Here is an 18,196-nt window from a genome sequence, read left to right as displayed (position 1 = left end):
TTGAATTATTTATTTTTTATAAGCCAATAAACTAAGAAACCAAAACACAAAGCAAGAAAACCCCCACCTCACTGAACAACTGGAACTCATGCTGTGCATAAATGTGTTTATTTTTTCACATCAACATCTTCAGTTTGGACCATAACATGCTGTGTCCTATCTCTTTCTAGGTCTCCTATGTAAAAGCTATTGACATCTGGATGGCCGTGTGCCTTCTCTTTGTCTTTGCTGCATTACTGGAATATGCAGCAGTCAACTTTGTTTCACGGCAGCACAAGGAGTTCCTGAGGCTTCGAAGAAGGCAAAGACGACAAAACAAGGTACAGCTGCTCTTTACTTGGGGTGACTGAGTCTGCCCTGGCAGCACACTAATGTGCAGTTGATTTCTCGTCTCAGTTCTTCTTGCCTTTGCAGGACAGTCTCATTCTAAAGTTTCCTTCTGAGTGATTTACTCCTTGATAAAAAGCTGATAGCTGCCTGCTGAGTTGATTTGCAGTTTATGAAGTTATGGATAAATGTCAATAGATTGGTCACAGATTCCAAGATTTTTATTCTCTTCTTGCAATTGCTGAGGCAGCTGTACCTTTACGAACACCGTGCTACTATGTGGCACCCACTGTTGGAAGCAATGACATAGATAAAGGACCAATACTATTTCCTTGACATCATCCAGACCTGTCTTTTCTAGCGCTACCCTAGCTAGTCATGTTAAAACAGGACATTCCTTAGGGTAGCTCATTACAGAGTGGTGGCGGTTCTGCCCTCACTTTTAAACCACCAGCGACTGATGTCTTTCCCAGCTCAAACCAGGAAACACAGCCACTTTAAAAAGAGAAGGATTAGGAGAATTTCCTCTCTAGATTCTACTATTTCACAGTTTGTTACTGATGCAAACTTCACATTTTTAACAAAGGGCCTATTTGTATCATTATCACATCATTTTGTACCGGTGACTGAAATGTAGAAGAGAGGCTTGTTTTTAACCTAGGTGTCAGTCTAGAAATATTTTTTGGAAATCTGTCCATCTTTCCTGATTTTTTTCTTCTGTAAATAGAAAGACAAAAATAAAAATTAAATTGAATTTCAGTCCAGCTGTGATCATTCCCACAACTGTAATGGCTTCATCCTTCCTGTATCGATGTCAGTGGTTTTCAGTATCAGTAGAAACATTTAGGTTTACGTTGTACATATGCATTTGTTAGGTGAAGCAAATATTTGCTTGAGCTGCATGAATGCTTCAAGTCACAAATAATGGTTTCCTTTACAAGAGGGATGACAACAATGGTACAGGGCACTTGTGTTTTGACAGGTCTGTCTAATAAATGTTCTGTAGCTAATGTAATATTTGATGGATGCTCTGGGAAGCAATCCAGTGCTGTTCTCTGGTTTAATATTATTGTCAGGTCAACTAAGATTCTCGGTAAGATTAGATTAAAGGAGAGAGCAGAAATGGTTGCCCATCCGCAAGCATGCATGCCAGATGTCTTGCCACTGGAAGCCCTTGTTTCCGAAACCAGCATGGCAGCAGCAGAAGCTGCTGTATGGGGTCTATAATTTCAGTTTTGGATACAATGTCTTCTTTAGACATGAAGAAGTAGTCAAGAAGCCACCATTGGTAAGTAAGAGTATCCAGTGGCATCAATCAGAAATTATGAGGTTTTGGTCCATGGAAGTGGTGGTCATTCATCTGTTGTGGGAATGATTTTTCTGGTGGCTGTTAAAAGAAAGTTATTTAAAACCAAATCACTAGAAGACCCGGCTTATCCTAAGCCGGTCAGTACATGGATTCATTGCAAAATGGGTAATGCCCTAATTAAATTCAAGGCAATATTCTGCTGGAGTAAGAGACACCTACCCATTTGCAGAGGCTTGCTTTCACTTTTCCCATGAATCTGGTTGCATGAATTTCAAAATAGGGAATAACATCACTAAGGCCATCTCTTTAGGAGATGTTTTCTGCATCTCTTTATTTGATTTTGTCTCTCACAATTTTCTCAGTCTATTTTGCCTTGAAAGTGATTCACGTTGTTTTGCATGATGGTCTTCTCTAACTGAGCCATTCTTCTCTTTGCGTGTTGTGTATGTGTGTCGCTGTGTTGCCGCTGTGCTATTCTCATTCTTGCTGCTGCTATCTATGCTGACACTCTGGGGACAGGCACAGACTATGACTGTTGGGAATGAAAGCGTCGAGTCCGTGCGGCGCATGAATGGCTTGCGGAGCAAAGAGTCATCAGCTTACGGGACAGTGAATCAGATCGGCAATTCAAGTTTCAGGGTAAAACTGTAGTGAGAAAGAGAAAGCAAGAGAGAGTTTTAGTATGTGCAACAATGTCATAAATCGCCAAAATGGATGATTTTGATGGCATCACTAGTACTCTCTTGTATTCTCTTTGCTAAATGTCCCCACAAAATACACAGTACTGTCCCCAGCATGAACAGCAGTTTCATGTTGTACATTCTTGTGGCCCATCCTTATGCTTGCTTTTTTCCGTGGTTTCTTGTGCCACCTCCATTCCAAACCTCCCAAGGAAAATGCATGTATATTCAGTAGCCTGTTTATGTATAAATGCAGGGTGAATGGTGGGAGGGGAACAGGAACATAGGAAATGCCTTGGGACAGTAAACCCCACATTGTGTCATCTTTCAGGTGAGTGCATTCCAACAAAATTTGGGATGTATAATGAGATGCATTTTTCTTATTATGGCATTTATTCCTGAACTGTAAACCTACAGTGTTCTTCCTCGTGATGTCCTGAGCCCTGCTTAGTGGAGTATGAATAGCTTTGAATGAAAAAAAATGTACTTCATTGTTTTCTTTTTATTTGCTTGGAGAAGAGCCATGGGGCTGAAGTTTTTTACACAGCGTAACATGTAGCAGATCAGAAGCAATATGATAGCAGCTGATAGATCCAGATTACGGGTGAGTTGTGGAGGTAATAAAATCAGTGATGGAGGGAGAAATGAGCTTAGAGTGCAGCTCACTGCATGGTACTGGTGGCTGAGAAATGAAATGTATTCATTTAAATAAAATGGGACCAGGATTTAAATCTTTCAGGACCTGATTTCCCAGAACAAAACATTGCCTGAGCAGCTTTTGAGCTGTAATGGGCCTCTGACTTTGATCAAGCTCTGTAAAGTTATGTGATTATAAGATGCGGCTGGTTTCAGTGGATTTTGTATACTGTAAAGGGAATTAGTAGCTTTCAAAATCAAAGCAAAACCCACAGTTTGGCAAAATTAGGATAGAGGGTTTGCAATGCAATAAATTGTTCACTTTCAGAGCTATGATATCAAGCAGTAGAAGACAGTCTTCACTTGTGGATACTTTATATTGTAGAAATAATCATATTTACACATATACAGAACTGAACATAAAAAGAAAAAATTCAAGGTCTCTCTAGAAGGTATGACCAATATTATTATGCTGCTGCTGGAAAGCTTATGCCATGCAACTCCAAAACCAGTCCAAGTAAGTACTCAGTGTTGTGTCTCTTACCAGTCACAAAGTGCTCGTAGTCCAGCTAAGTTCACGTAAGGCCGGGTTATCCCCTCTCTAAGGAAAGCTTGCAGAAACCTCTCTTCTACTTTTGAATATAGTGCATTACATATACAGCCAGGGCTGTACACAGAGGGGCCGTGTCACTGCAGTACTTCTGCTGCAGAACCCTAAGAGCTGGAGCTGCACTGGTGTTGGTTTCCCCTGGAGAACTCCCACCACAGAAGTGGTGTGCACTTGAGAGGTGAACAGAGGAGGCGGACCAAGACGGAGGTTTCTGGAGCAATGGAACCATAGCTGCAGCTCGGTACTTTTCTACTCAAGAAAAGGATGTTTATGTGCAGAGGAGAACACAGCAATATAGCTTGTGGTGCCACAAGAAGCCTCACAAGCAGGGAGCTGGACTTGCTGAGGTATCGCTCACTGGATTATGGTGAATGCAAATCTAAAAGTCATAGTCAAGAGGAGATAGTGTAAAAGGGGGGTGGTTGAATATTTATAGTGCATCATTCAGTGCTAATCTGGGGAGAGAAAAAAATAGGTGCTAAATCACGCCTGACCAGGATCCTGGATTTACCAGCTAGATCTACAAAACAAGAAAAATACTGCTCTCAGTTTTGTAAGTCTATATCTCTGTAACTGCTTTCGTTATTGCTTCTGCTGGGTTTTATTCTTCTTAGTGCTGCAACCCTCAGATCATTGCATGAAAGCACAAGATAACTTAAGAGACCATCAGGTCTCTTAAGCCAGAGATCAGACTGGTTAATATTTCTCTAGCAAAGTCTGGGTTGTATTGTTGATGGTCCAGAAATTGTATTGACAGGTGAACCATTGACCTGTCATTGCATTAGAAAGATTGCACTATCAGGACCTGTTGCCTTCTTCCACACAGGATAAATCCCCATATCCTCAGGTAATCAGTGCTTCAACCTATCTGCCTCCTTCATGCAGTTTCTGTTGGAGGAAGCACTCAATGCGTGTAGTCTTCCTGCTCACAGTGAAATATACCCATCGGTAGCAAACCTTCACTGCTGAGAGAAATGGTTGTCTATTGTATATCATGATACTGCTTTTTGCATAGAGAGAGTACAGACTGCAGAAGACATGAGTCTGTAGTACAGTTTCATTACATTAAAATCTAAATTTGCATAGTGCAAGATTACCTGAAAGAAAATAACTTCCTTTTTAAATATGATTTTTAATAATGAAACAAGATTTGCTTATTTTTCAAAATGATGGGTTTCCAGGGAAGCAGAAGGACTCTGTTTACACAGGTTCAATCATCCCTTTTTGAAAACAGTAATTATTGTATTGTATGATCAGTAGTCAAAATGAGTTATAGTACACTAGCATTCATACCATCATCTCAAAGATGACTTCCTGAATTATATGTGTGATAGTTACCACTGTGACCAAGAATAGGGGTTAAGTTTGGGACCGTTAGTGTTAAAAGCAGTACTTTACAGCTTGAACGAAAAACTGTGCAGCTGGAGGCTGTGACAGATTTTAATCCCATGTGCAGGGAACACAGAACAATACAAATAACAGTGCTGCAGCCAGGGGGGTTCACATGCATGCAGATTAGCAAAGGGAGGCACAAGTGATGTTTTCAAATGAAGGAGCTGGGACTGAGACTAAGTGATCACAGCAGCGAAGGATAACTCCGCTAAGCAAAGATGGCAGCACCTGGTCGAGTGCTCGAGAGAGCTGCTGGTCTCAGGATGGAGCTGCTGGCAGCGAGACGGGTACCCCAAGTGCCCAAACAAAATCACTGTGACTGTCAAAATAATATAGGATTTCCATCCTCAAAAGGGAGAAAAGGTATGCATTGAGTAACATTGATTTTCAAAGGCCATCTCTGCCGTTTTAATCGTATTAAATCATACCGAAATCCCTCCATCAGACCTCCACAAACAATTTTCTGAGATTTTCTAGACTTGCCCGTTGAAAAAAATCAGTGCCTTCAGCCTGACTTTGCCTTTAAAACACTTGGTACTACTGTCCCTGGTGGAAATTTTTGCCCGCTAGCCCCCGTGTGCACCATGCTCAGCGGGATGACGTGCATGCTTCGCCTTATGTAAGGTGCCGCATCATGTGAATAATGGAAATGCTCAAGGAAAGCCCTTTTTGCTGAGCTATTTTTGGTACTCAGCGAGCAAGTTCAGGCATATGAGTTTCATTGTGAAAAATAGGAATCCGAGTCTGAATGGCTTGCTTTCTCACATCTTACTTACTTAACGGATTGAAGAGCAGGTAGTTTCTGCTGTAGATAAACGCCCTCAAGATATTGTGGTTACTGTTCTTTCTTCAGGGCAATTGCATTAGCACTTAAATGTAACTGTGCAGAAAAAATCCAGCAGTAGATAAACACACGAAAATGATCATTTAGCTTGAAGTTATAGTCCCACATACGACTGCACAACACCAGTTAAATAATAGACACAATCTATTTCAACACGTTGCCACATCACCTTGTGACTTTGTCTGTCTTTTTATTGTGAGCATGAATAAGCTGGGAACGACCCCAGTTAATATCAGTCAAAGTATATTTCTTGTTTATTAAGTGGACTTACTACAGTGAGTTTAAACATTTAAACAAAAGCATAATTTCAAACAGGAAAAAACATCTGGATATAAACCCTTAGTCTAGCTCTAGGCACAAGTCTAAAAAGACACAGGAGTCCCCAAAAACAGAGTAAGTTGCAGGAAAAGAAGCAGTTCAGCCATGGGAGTGGTATCCCAGCAATGGGTCAAAAATCTAGAAAGAGCAGTCTGTCCAGGTGGACAGACTAAGCTTATTGGAAATGCAGATTTTCCAGTGAAAAGCAAACACATACAAAGAAACATTGAAGCAGATAAGTTGTTTTTTATAAGGGACTGTTTACAAGTGTCATGAGAAGTGAAATGGAAGCTTTTCCCTCTCTCACTGGAGGAGGGAAGGTAAAAAACTCAAAACAAGTATCTGTGTTTCATGTGTTTTACAGCCTCAGACACAATGAGATGATGGACTATATGGGGTGGATTTTTCACCCCAAACCAAGAAACAGAAGAGAAAAAATATACTTACATTTCAAGGGCGAGAACTACGAAAGCCAAATAAAAATTTGGGTACATTAAACATTCTGTAATCAAAGGCAGACTAATTTATGGAATATGGAATACTGGTTCCTGAGAAAGACCTCCAAATATCAAGTCCCAAATATTTAAGCTTTATTACAAATGCTAGAGTACAAGCGCGCAAGCTGAAGTAGTAGAATCCAGGTACCAGAGCAGAGGCAAAGCCAGGAGAGCAAAACTGGGAGAACAAAATTCATAGTTCTCAAAAAAAACCAACAAACCCAACCCCCCACCCAAAAAAACACATGGCAAAAATTGAGGACAAAGAAAAAATGCCTAGTCCAGAGGTGGTGGAAACCGGAGAAGTGGAGAACTGATGGGGAGTTGGTAAGGCTGCAGAATGGTGAATCTTTATATCTGCTGAAATGATCAGAGCAGTGCAACATGGAGTACTCTGTGGGAGCAGGGGGCAGACAATAAAACCATGGAGACCAGGCACAGCACTGAAGCAGCAAGTAGGACATGATACAGTATAATGACTCACGTTGGCCAGCTTGCAAATACTTTAGCAAATTACTCCTTAACATTAAATATGATGCGAGCAGAATATAAGCATCGTAAAACTAAGTTTAAAGGAGCTACAGACCAGTAATATTACAATACTTCAGATCCAGGACAATGAAATGACTCTATGCTGCACCACCTGGGACAGGTAGGCCTGGAAAAGCCAGAAGGAGTAGTCCATAAAGTTTTTTTGTTTGCTTGGTAGTGTCACTTTGCTTTAGAAACTCCGATTCCCCTCTTGTACCTACCTACCCGGCACGCAGTGACTGAAAGGATCGACTCTGAACTGACAAGCCTTGTGGACTGAAGTTTGCACTTCACTCGAGTGAGTTTGTCCCGGTAGTTACTCATGAACAGCGGGAAACATGCCAGAAATGAACTCTGCAGTTTTCCAGCTCGTGAAAGGTACTCTCCAGCTGGGTGCAAATGTCTCATTTTTTATTATACCTAGGGGAGAGTGCAAACTGAAAATAGGGCAGAGGAAGCTAGAAAGAGCCAGGAAATAGTGTTCTTATTTTTGATGCTTTAAAGCAACAAGAAGTAGCTTTTCAAGAACCACCTGCCACAGGCACAAGCTTTTACTTTCCAGATTATTTTAGAAAATGGTGACTCTTTCACTGGATGTGTTCTGGCCCACCTTACTTCATGGAAAAAAAAAGCCAGTCAAATAGGAGTTTCATGACAAAAAATGAAGAATGGGGACTTCGGGAGGAGTGTGTTTAACCTAAACTGCCCATACCCATGACTCCAGAATGAGAGTGTGAAGCCATTGCAGTCCCAAGATTTATGCTTAGGCTGCAAAAGGGGTTAAGGAAACAACTTTGCCCCAAGGCTCCTTTGCTCTTTCCCTGTAGGTAGCTTATCTTTACTCTTTCCTTGTCCAGAGTCAGGACTGACTAAGGCCTAGTTCTCAGCGTTTCTCACTGCAGTGATGGTCAAGTCCTCTTTCCAATGAGGGGTGAAGACACCTGGGAGGAGAACAGTTTCTGATCTCACGTTGCCAGGGGTCTGTCATGATGCTTCATATCAGTTCTGAGTTCTGTCTCAAGCTTCATTTTCAACAGCAGCGTATTTCAGCGTGAATAAATATAAATTAGTATTTCTGCAAGAGAATGAAAGGGTCGCACAGTTAGAGCCAAGAATAATGCAGGCTGAGAATACCAGCACTGCTGTACCCATGTATTTCTACCCTGACTTGCAAATGCGCTCACCCTGTGCATCTCCAGAGCATAGTACACCAGTTGTATCAAATTACATGGTAAATTGGTGAGATGGGCAAGTGTTCAGTAGGATCCATGAAATGCATATTTACATCTGACCCAATTAATCCTGTTCTCCACAGGGGATAGAAGCTGCTATTTGAATGTAATTAATTGTGAAGCATTCTGTAATGATGTCGTCCAAATGACATTGTGCAAAACCAAATTGTATTAACTAGACTGTTGAAACCTCATGCTGTCTCAAGATCTGAAAAACTTCATGGGTTCCGGTAAAAACCAGTTTTTATAGTACTTTTAAAAAAGTGGTATTGAAGCCATTTGTTTCTCTATCTTTTTTTTCCAGAGGGAAAATGACATTGTTCAGTTGTTTCTGTTCAAGTTAACAGCCATTGCTTAAGGTGAACTGATCAGTCAGAGCCTGATTCTGACACATTTAGTGTGATTTAATAATCAACCATGTTCACTTCACTTGATCCATTGCTAGAGCAAGTTGCTATTTACTGTAAATATGGATATCCATTCTTGGGTACTTCTTTTGCTGCCTGTTTTTTTTTTTAGGGGTTTGTTGATGGTTGGTTTTTTTTGTTTTGGTTTGGGTTTTTTTTTTTGGTTGGTTTTTTTTGTGATAATATTAATCTATCTTGTACAAAAGAATGAAATGGCCAACTAGGAGTAGATGGATAGGTGGGGAAGGAGATTTCCTTTGCTGCAACATGAGGAGGGGGCTAGGGACAGTTACACTGGAAGGAATAAACACCTTGAAGCTCCATATAGTATGAGTGGTTGTTGCTGAGTCTCCCCAGAGTCCTCACAAGGACACATTTCAAGTTGGGAGCATCTGAAAACTCCTTGCCAAGCCCAGCCACAGGTCACTAAAAATCTACCCACTTCTGCTCTTGTGACTGGACCCTCCCCATGGCATCTCAGAGCTGGCACAGCCCTGGCTCTTCCCACACAACACTTTACTACAGCAAGATCCACGTCAATAAGGACTTTTGGAAAGCTCAGTTTTCCAGTGGCTAGTTGAACATATCTGGCACACTGAGTGTGCCAGAGTGTTTTTAGCTCTTGGAGAAGCAGATTGGAAAGGTCAGAAAAGGCTACTGTGGTTGCCTAAACACACTGGGTAACAGAAGTCCAGAATCCTACGTGTGAATTTCTGCATCAAGCCTGTAACTTCTCTCTGAGCAATAGCATGGCTCTTTGAATCATTTAACTTCTAACCTGTGTATGTAATTTCTCACACAGATACTCTGCATGCATTGGTGCACACACATATATAATACACTTGCATAAGTGCAAGTTATTTTACCAACATGGTAAGGTTTCAATTTCTCTGAGATATCGTGACAAGACTCCTAGAAGACACGAGGCTTTTGTTTTCATGGCTCACCTCATTCTCTTCAACTGCTTCTCCGTGTAGTTTTCTGAGATAACTCTTTCTGCTAGGAACGTGGAAGTGCTCTGCCTGTGGCTGACTCATTCATTTTTCTGTTAAGACTTCTCAAGCCTGCTGGTGGTAGAGACTTGCCTTCAGGTACTCTGTAGTCTTCATCTGTCAAAAGAATAACTAATTAAGAATGGAGATCACAAGCTCTGTTCATTAGAGATCATTTGAGTTGCACAAATGTGAGATCTTGCATGCCATTCTAGGAAAGCAAGTTGTGCGTTTCCTCTTCAGGATGTAAAGTGTCACAGGTACCTGCATGGAACAGCCCTGATACTCTAGCACAAACTTCCCAAGAAATTAATTTATCTGCTATTTGATAACTTATGCCAGCTTTCTGTTTTACTTCCATGGAGGGCTCACTTTTCTGATATGGTTTGTCTCTGTTGTCAAGTTAATGGGAAAGAGCTGTATAACAGATATTTCTGCAAAAAGCAAAAAGTTTTACCACATTCACGGTCTTCAGGTTTTGCAAAGCAGTGTAGAATTGGACACTAAGTCTCCTCATTTGTCCCATGTGCAGAATTTTGGTCTCGTAGGTTTTTTTCCTGTGCTGAGCATGGCAGCCAATGGAAATTATAGCAAGTATAATCAATTGTGATGCCACTACGGGCTGGTGAAATAGGGAGAACTTGTGCATCACAGCACGATCTTTTACAACCTTTGGTATCTTCTGTCTGGAAGATGTACTGCAAAGTCCTAATAATCTTTTTTTCACCATTAAATACCTGGATGAATTAAGATGTATTTTTCTGGTCCCATGTGTTTCATTGCACGGGCAATACGGGTGCTTGTACTGCATAAGTACTCTGTCCTAATTGTGCAAGGTTGTGGTGACCCTGACACTGTCATGGGACTTCGCATGTGAAACTTGGGGGACATTCCTGTGTTTGCAGATATTTACACCAATGAGCAGGTACTCAAATCTTCTGAAAATCACTTTGTGCTCTTGCTCAGTAATTTTCCAGCACTACCAACAGACTATATAGGTATCTCCTATAACCTTCCAGCTGCTCTTGCAGAAGACAATTACTTCTCTTGCAAGTTTTCCAAGTTCTTGCCCCATCCTCTACAGAGGAGTGGTGGGAAATTATGCAGCTATTCAACTGCAGTTTCCTTATTAGACAATAATGCCAGCTAATCTTCTATCAAACAGGTCCTTCCTGTGTGCATGTATGTGAGTGTGTCTAAGATGAAAAAGCAGAAGCGACATAACATGTTTTAGATATTATTCTCCCTACATTAGCTTTTCACTGTGTTTCCCACATAGGTCACTGAATTTCTTTTTTCTCTGTCTATCTAGTAATTGCTGGTTTCCCCCAGGCTCTTATATGCTGGCATGTCCTGCCATGCCTGGGCTTCGGCTTTTCTGAATTTATTAATTTTAGTTCTCTCTCTGAGCCTCTCACGTTTGGGTATTATGCCTCTCACTCCAGGTAGCTTCACCAATATTTCTAGAAATGATTTCCCTAGCAAATCTAAAGAGGATTAGTTGTTTCTTGATTTGTGTACTACCTTTGAAATTGTTGCTCTATCTAACACTTATAATTTACTTTTCAACCCTTTCCTACTAAGCACGAGCTTAGTTGCTTTTCCTATCTAGTTTGCAAATCTGTTTTTTAGCTTTTCAGCCTAGTCAATGTGTTATTCCTGTAGCATTTTTTTTCAGCTTAACCCTTCTACCTAGCAATAGCCAAATTTCTTATCACAGACCACATAAAACCAGGTTCCTATCAGTTTTCTGGAAGAGAAGAGGGTAGAAATAATAGATCTTTATTACAGATTAAAAAAAAAAAGTGCTTGTGAACAATGGTTTTAGTAATGCTTACAGAAACATATAACTTGTTTTCAGGCTAACATCCTAGGAAAAAATGAACTTGTCACTTGTTTAAGCTAAACATGCTGTATTAAAGTCAGAAGGCAAAGAGACTTGGTGGGAACATTTCTCCTGGTCATTATCCAAACTTGGAAGTTAAATAGACAGTGTAGCTTTGAAATCCATGGGGCAGCTGTTCAGCAACGGGCTGCATCCCTTTGCTGTGGGAGAGCTCCATCTGGAGATGATGAAGGTGTCTGTCCCACTTTAGGCCAGGGCTCTGCCCAGTGCAGAAAGCTCTCTGTGACAGCAATACGCCCTCCATGCATCCTCTTGGGCTTCAGGACTTTGCAGCTCAAGGACTTTCTAAGCCAGAGGTGGTATTTTTGTGATGAGTAGCCTTTACTATTTATGGATAGACCAGTCAGTTCAATGTGATGATTTATGAATTGTTAAAACACTTTCCTTAATCTTGCTATGAGTTGCTCATATTAGCTCCTCAGCATCTGTGGGACTAGGAGTACATATGGACACTGGAGCTGCCAGGAATGCACGTCAGGGGTGAGAAGGGTGTTGGAAGTGGAGGATTTTCTTGTGCAAAGTTAATCAAGAAATAGAAATAACCAAAGCTATGTATCAGATGAAGTCAAACAGGATGACTGATGGTTTTGCAAGTTGTAATACGTATTGTCAGGGTTCAGTCGGTATTTGTCATGAACAAAGTAATACTGAGTTCAGTGACTGTGCCTGCAAGGGTTGAAAGAGATAGGAGGAGAGCTAGTTACACTAGTTTTCTTTCCTGACCTGTGGTATTTCTCTTTGTACAATTACATGAACAAAAGCAGGAACAAATTTAGCATATTTAAGGACTTAGCATAAGCCAACTTCACCCTGCCATTTCAGATTTCTCAGATGGTCTCTGGGGGTCTTTGGTCCATGCAAACAAGGAAGCAAAAACAATGAAGGCAAGCAAGATTATTTGTTCCTGAAATTAAAAAAGAAAGGTATCATGAAGCACTAAGTCAGTGCTGCTGTTCCAAATCTTCACCTTTCACGTCAACTTCAGATCTTACATAAAAGCAATTGATTAGCTAGCAGTTGCAGTTCTTTTTTTAAATGTCTTTGAGCACTGCCATTTTGTTCCTTATTTTGGCGCTGTCCTAGATTTGTCTGTCATGAACTTCGGTGGAGTCAGTGCTGTATTTTTTGCTAATGGGTTCGTCTTTTATTATTCTGCCCTTATTGTTATCTGTGCTGAATGTTCATGCAGTGGAGATATAAACTGCACTTTTTCATAGGGACCAAACAAGCGTGTGAGGAAAGAGTAATAAAAAGTCCAGAGAGGGTAGCTTTTTGCTGGCACAGAAAATGTCTTGCTCCCTAGCTGTAAATACTCTTTTATTTCAAGTTTGCACAAAAGATGTTTTTCCCCAAACACACGACAGCCCTTTTAAGATGTTCTGGTGCTGTATGCTCCTGTTCTTCTATTACTTCCAGATACTGGGGATGCCTGTTTGTGTTGTCTGTCTCTTATTTGCTCTTTGATCTTTGTTCACTTTCCCTTGTGGCTTATCTTGTGTTATTTTGTTGTAAAAATAATCTATTTGAATTTTGCTTTTCAACATGTGAAGACTGATGATTTTGTCACCCTTTGTTCTGTTACTGCTTTTCCCTTTGTTTGGTGAGTTATCTTGTGAGTATTTGCATAGCTGGGGTTGAATAACAGGTTTATATCATGACGATGTATTTTTTTCGTCAGACACTGTGTTTGAACCTAATAGTTGTTATTTCCTGAATATTTTTCAAACCCTATGTGAGGCTAATAGATGGCTTTATTGCATGTGGAATCCCAGCCAGTGTTCTCAGTCTCACATTTTTTCTGTCACTGCTGTACCTTCCTTGCTGCCTAACATGACTCTTGAGAGTCTGTCAAATATTTACCTCCTTCAGCTATGCAAAAAGAACATAGTTCTCCTGGAGTGAGGCTTTATTCATCAGAGGGGAGACAGAACGGTATTTTGGGGGTTGTACCACACCTTATCTCTTGTGTGAGCTGCGGGCTGCCTTAGCCCAAGACAGGCGCCTGCACTCCCAAAGCACTGTACCCCGGGAGTACAGGGGTACCCCGGGGGTAATTAGCATGCCATGGTGGGATGTCAGTTTTGACCTTTCTTTTCCCGCAAGTCCACCCCTCTTGCCTTGCATATCAAAGCAAAGACGTCTTTGCAATTGGTCCCAAATTCATATGAATCAGGGGATCTTTTCTGTCAGCAGCTTTCAAAGCTTCGAAGCAAAGAGGCTTAGACTTTAGCCTCTTTGCATGTTTAAAGTGTTACAGCATAGAGAAAGCTGTTTGGCCTGGACGGTTATTGATTTCTGTTCTGTACTTCGAACTGCAAACACCGAATCGTAGAATGACAGGAAACAGGACCAGAAGAGCCCTTGAGAGCCAGCTGGCAGAGCCGGCACCAGGCTGTACGCTGCAAGATTTACAGTTGTTGAAAATATTAATCAGGGCTCTTAAACAGTTTCTTCTGTAATGTGCCCAATATATCAGGAGTGAGTTTAAGAAAGATTTGTGAGGGATTGTTCCTCAGGGAGACAGTGAGCTGAATTATATCTCTGTGGATGTGCTGACCTGCAGTTGAGTATTTCTGATTTACACCCTGTAATTCTCCTTGACTTGCAAGTAGTCCTGGAAAAAAGGTCAGTAAAAAAGTCTCTGAACAATTATTTACCATTCTAGACAGGAATAGCAATAGACCCTTTCTGTCCTAAGGCTCTTTGGTTCCCCTTCTTTCTGCAACAGCACAGGTTACAGCTGCAGATACACTGCTGAAACACAACTACACAAGTTTGTATTTTGTAACTCAGGCCTATCTCCTGCTGAGCTGTCTGCTTGCTGAGTTAGTGGTCTCATCCTTTCTCAGCACTGAGAACTGCCCTTCACCCTCTAGCCCTTTTTAGAGCTTATCTTAATTTAAACTTCTGTCTGGACTGAGGAAACTTTGTATTTTTCAACACACAGCTGAGGAGCCAGGATTAACCCAATACTTATTTTGACAGTGATATAAACCCAACAAATGCATGATGCAGTCTAAAAAACAACCTGCCTGAGCAATTAGCTCAGTAATCAGACATTTAAAAAACAGTGGCAAAAGAGCAGAGCTACAGATTCAGATGCACGATGATTTTATTTATTTAATAGAAAAGCATGTAGAATTTTAATTACAATCAGGAGATTTTGCTTTTACTGCAAGTGCTCTTGTGGGTTGCTAACGTGACAAGTGTGGTTTGACAAGGAAGGACCACACAAGGACTTGAAAACTGGCAGATAGGAATACAGTGACTATTTCATTTTGGGCCCTGTAAGAGAACACACGTCTGAAATAAATATGTGACAAGTGGGGAGTATTGGATTTCTATATGAGGAGTTGACAAGTCAGACAAACAGCAGCCATATATTATATGTGATGGCGAAAAGATCACATCATTTATAACCTTTGAAGCAACAGGAAAACTGAATGCAACATCATCTTATAATGAGCTAAGAGAGATCTGTCTCTTTTTTTTTTTTTTTTTTTTTCCTCCCTGGTTATATATAGCTGTTAGAGAGGGCCCTGCTGAGCGGAAAATGGAGCATATGATCAAGGGCAGTCCAGTGAGTCAATTTACTGACTAATACTGTAGATTATCATGTCAAATATATAGCACCAGCAGTATGAACAATAATGAAGCCTAGTTTATTTCTTTCCTGTAAATTGAAACAAAGATGTGATTGGAATTGTCACACCTTGGATATATGAGCCAGATTCTCTTAATCATCCAAAACAAATTGCCTTATTCTTTATATTGACGTTTATTTTAGGAGCCATTCCAAGACTGGCAAGCTGAAAGCATCTATTTAAACGTGTCAAACACGTTTAAAATATCCTCTAGACAGCTGTCCCCTCAGGTGATGGTTCAATGGTCTTGCACTTTGAAATACCTGCTCCCCTCAGACCCAAAGAAGGGATAACTCAGCCTTTCATCCTGTGGGGAGAAATCATTCAGCGCAGCATCATGCAGAGACATTGCAAATGATCTCCGGGATCATCAGTAAATCATTCAACCACGAAGCCAACATGGCAAGAGACTCATAAAGACCCCAGATGGCCACTGAAAGGAACCTTTCATTGCCTGGCTTCAGAGTGTCAGTGACCTGGGGGCAAAGGGGGGGGGGGGGGGGAAGGGGAGAGGTATTGCCAATATTTTCCATGGGTCTTCCATTATTTTTGTTTTCCTTCCAAATTACAGGGAGAACACATCCATGTGTTTTGTAGGTTTGTTTATGGTCTTGATCATTAAGATGGTATTTCCTGTAATGACAAATTGAACACTACCTGACGAGAAAATACAGTTAGCAATATAGTAAATTTTCCACTGCATACAGAAGGGTGTCATTTTCATTTATCTGTACAATACTGGCATTTTTGTGTTGTACGGGTGTCCAAGCTCCAGGTGAACAGGAGAGGTTTGGAACACCTCTTCTATGAGGACAGGCTGAGAGAGTTTGGTTGTTCAGCCTGGAGAAGAGAAGGCTCTGTGGGGACCTTATTGAACACCTGTCAATACTTAAGGGAACACCTTCTAGTAGGTCCTGTTGTGATAGGACAAGGAATAGGTGTTTTAAACAAAAGGATGGTAGATTCAGACTAGATAAAAGGAAGAAATTTTTTACAATGAGGGTGGTGAAACTCTGGCACAGATTGCCCAGAGAGGTGATAGATGCCCCATCCCTGGAAATATTCCAGGTCAGGTTGGACCGGGTTCTGAGCAACCTGGTCTAGTTGAAGATGTCCCTGCTCATTGCAGGTGGGTTGGACTAGATGACCTTTAAAGGTCCCTTCCAACCCAAACTATTCTATGATTCTATGATTCTATGAAAGTCTGGTCACCTTTCGGTCTGTCAAAATTCTAGCCAGATCTGAATGAGCAAAAACTTAAGGAAATAACATTTGAATTGCAAGTCACTGCTATTCCTTCAGGGATAAAAAGAGTACATAGTCAATGTTATTGATTTCTAAACTACTTTCTCTAAGAACAGAGCTGAGAGTAATTGAAGAGACATTTACTGTTTCCTAAAGATAAGTCACAAAACCCAAATATTGCTTATCTGTTAAGTATAGTTTCCTCAAGATAGCATGTAAACTAATATAGAAATTAGCACAGTGTTATAAATTTAGCACATATAAGGGAAACCAGATGGCACTGATGTGATTGGACATGTCATTGGAGTATTCCAGAGCATGCCAAATCTTTAATCTATTACTATTTGCATATACTACCACGTTACTCAGTGTTCGGTAGACTAGAACAACATGTACTATGCACAAACAACTCTTTTTGTTGAGTTTTAAACTTAGAATAAAAGTAAAATGCCACTTGGTGGTTTTGCAGCACTCATTGTGTTCATTTTCCAAAGCCTCCAAATGGTTCGTGTTGCACATTCTGAGCCAGAACAAAGGCACAGATTGCTCATGGGCGAACACACTTGGCAATCTTCAGTTTTCCATGCCAACAACAGGGCATGCTGTATGTCATGAACAGTAGTATGAATGAGAATTGATATATTTCAACAGGCTTTGTGGTACTGGAAACTCTTCGAGCAATTAGGAGCTCTGTGGATATCCAAAAGTGGAAGGTTTTCATTTAAAACAAAAAAATCAAATATTTCCTGGTTATCCTTAAAAGGTAGAATAAAACCTCTCAGTTCAGAGGTGGTCTTGGCAAGGTGGAGCTCTACTTTTATGATTTGTCTTTTCTTTGGAGGAAGAGAATTTAGCCCTGAAGAGCAGAGAGGGGCAAGAGCAGAGAGGTGAAGCTGGAACTGAATTTTGCAAGCTGAAAGCGGAGGTCACATATTTGGAAATCAGTGAAGATGAAAGCATCAAAGAGGAGGTAGGCAAAAGCAGGACTGGGAATTAGTGAGGTAAAATCTGAGGTAGAAAAAAGCAGAAAAGGAGTCAAGAGGAGAAGAGATGGGTGTAGAAGGAAGGAGATCAGGAAGCAAAAGGGCCAAGAGTGGCCATTGAATACTATTTCCTTTATCAATTTGCTTGTGTTTCACATAAGTGATTTTAAGACCCCATTCAAGTTTCCAGCTCAGAGGACAAACAAATCAGGTTAACGCCCACTCATTGTAAATGCACAGAGTGCATGATATCCTGTTGTGTGACATTTAGCCTGGCCACAAACCCATCATGTGGTTTGGTCCTCGTAGATCACCCCTGCCTCGTACTCACGAGGTTGTTGAGGGGCCAATGAAGTAGAAATCTGTCCTGCCAGGTCTCCCTTCATCTCGGGAGGGCTCTTGCACTGCTTCAGTCTCTGACTTATTGGCATAGTTTCTGAACACAACCCTTCCCTAGGTATTATCCCCTGACAAAAGTAGGACCTCAAGTTCCAATGATCTTAAACCCTCGAAGTGAGTCCTGATGTCTTTAGTATACCAAAGGTCAGACTTCTCCAGAGCTCCAGCACTGCAAACACTGATTTGAATTACTCCATGGCACATAAAAGATGAAGCATACAACACGCACATTTAAGGAAGGCTG

General features: G+C 40.9%; 1 protein-coding gene across 2 annotated transcripts in view; it reads left to right on the top strand.

Annotated features, from left to right (window-relative positions):
* Nucleotides 1-18,196, top strand: part of GLRA2 (glycine receptor, alpha 2) — a 130,733-nt gene that overhangs the window by 101,063 nt on the left and 11,474 nt on the right. For both annotated transcript variants that reach the window (XM_009889039.1, XM_009889040.1), the window contains exon 8: nucleotides 171-320. In XM_009889039.1, coding sequence (XP_009887341.1) covers nucleotides 171-320 — 150 coding nt within the window. The remainder of the gene's footprint in view (nucleotides 1-170; nucleotides 321-18,196) is intronic.

Source organism: Charadrius vociferus, unplaced genomic scaffold (genome assembly GCF_000708025.1).
Source record: "Charadrius vociferus isolate BGI_N301 unplaced genomic scaffold, ASM70802v2 scaffold507, whole genome shotgun sequence".
Classification (NCBI taxonomy): Eukaryota; Metazoa; Chordata; class Aves; order Charadriiformes; family Charadriidae; genus Charadrius; species Charadrius vociferus.
This window is presented reverse-complemented; position numbering and strand designations above follow the sequence as displayed.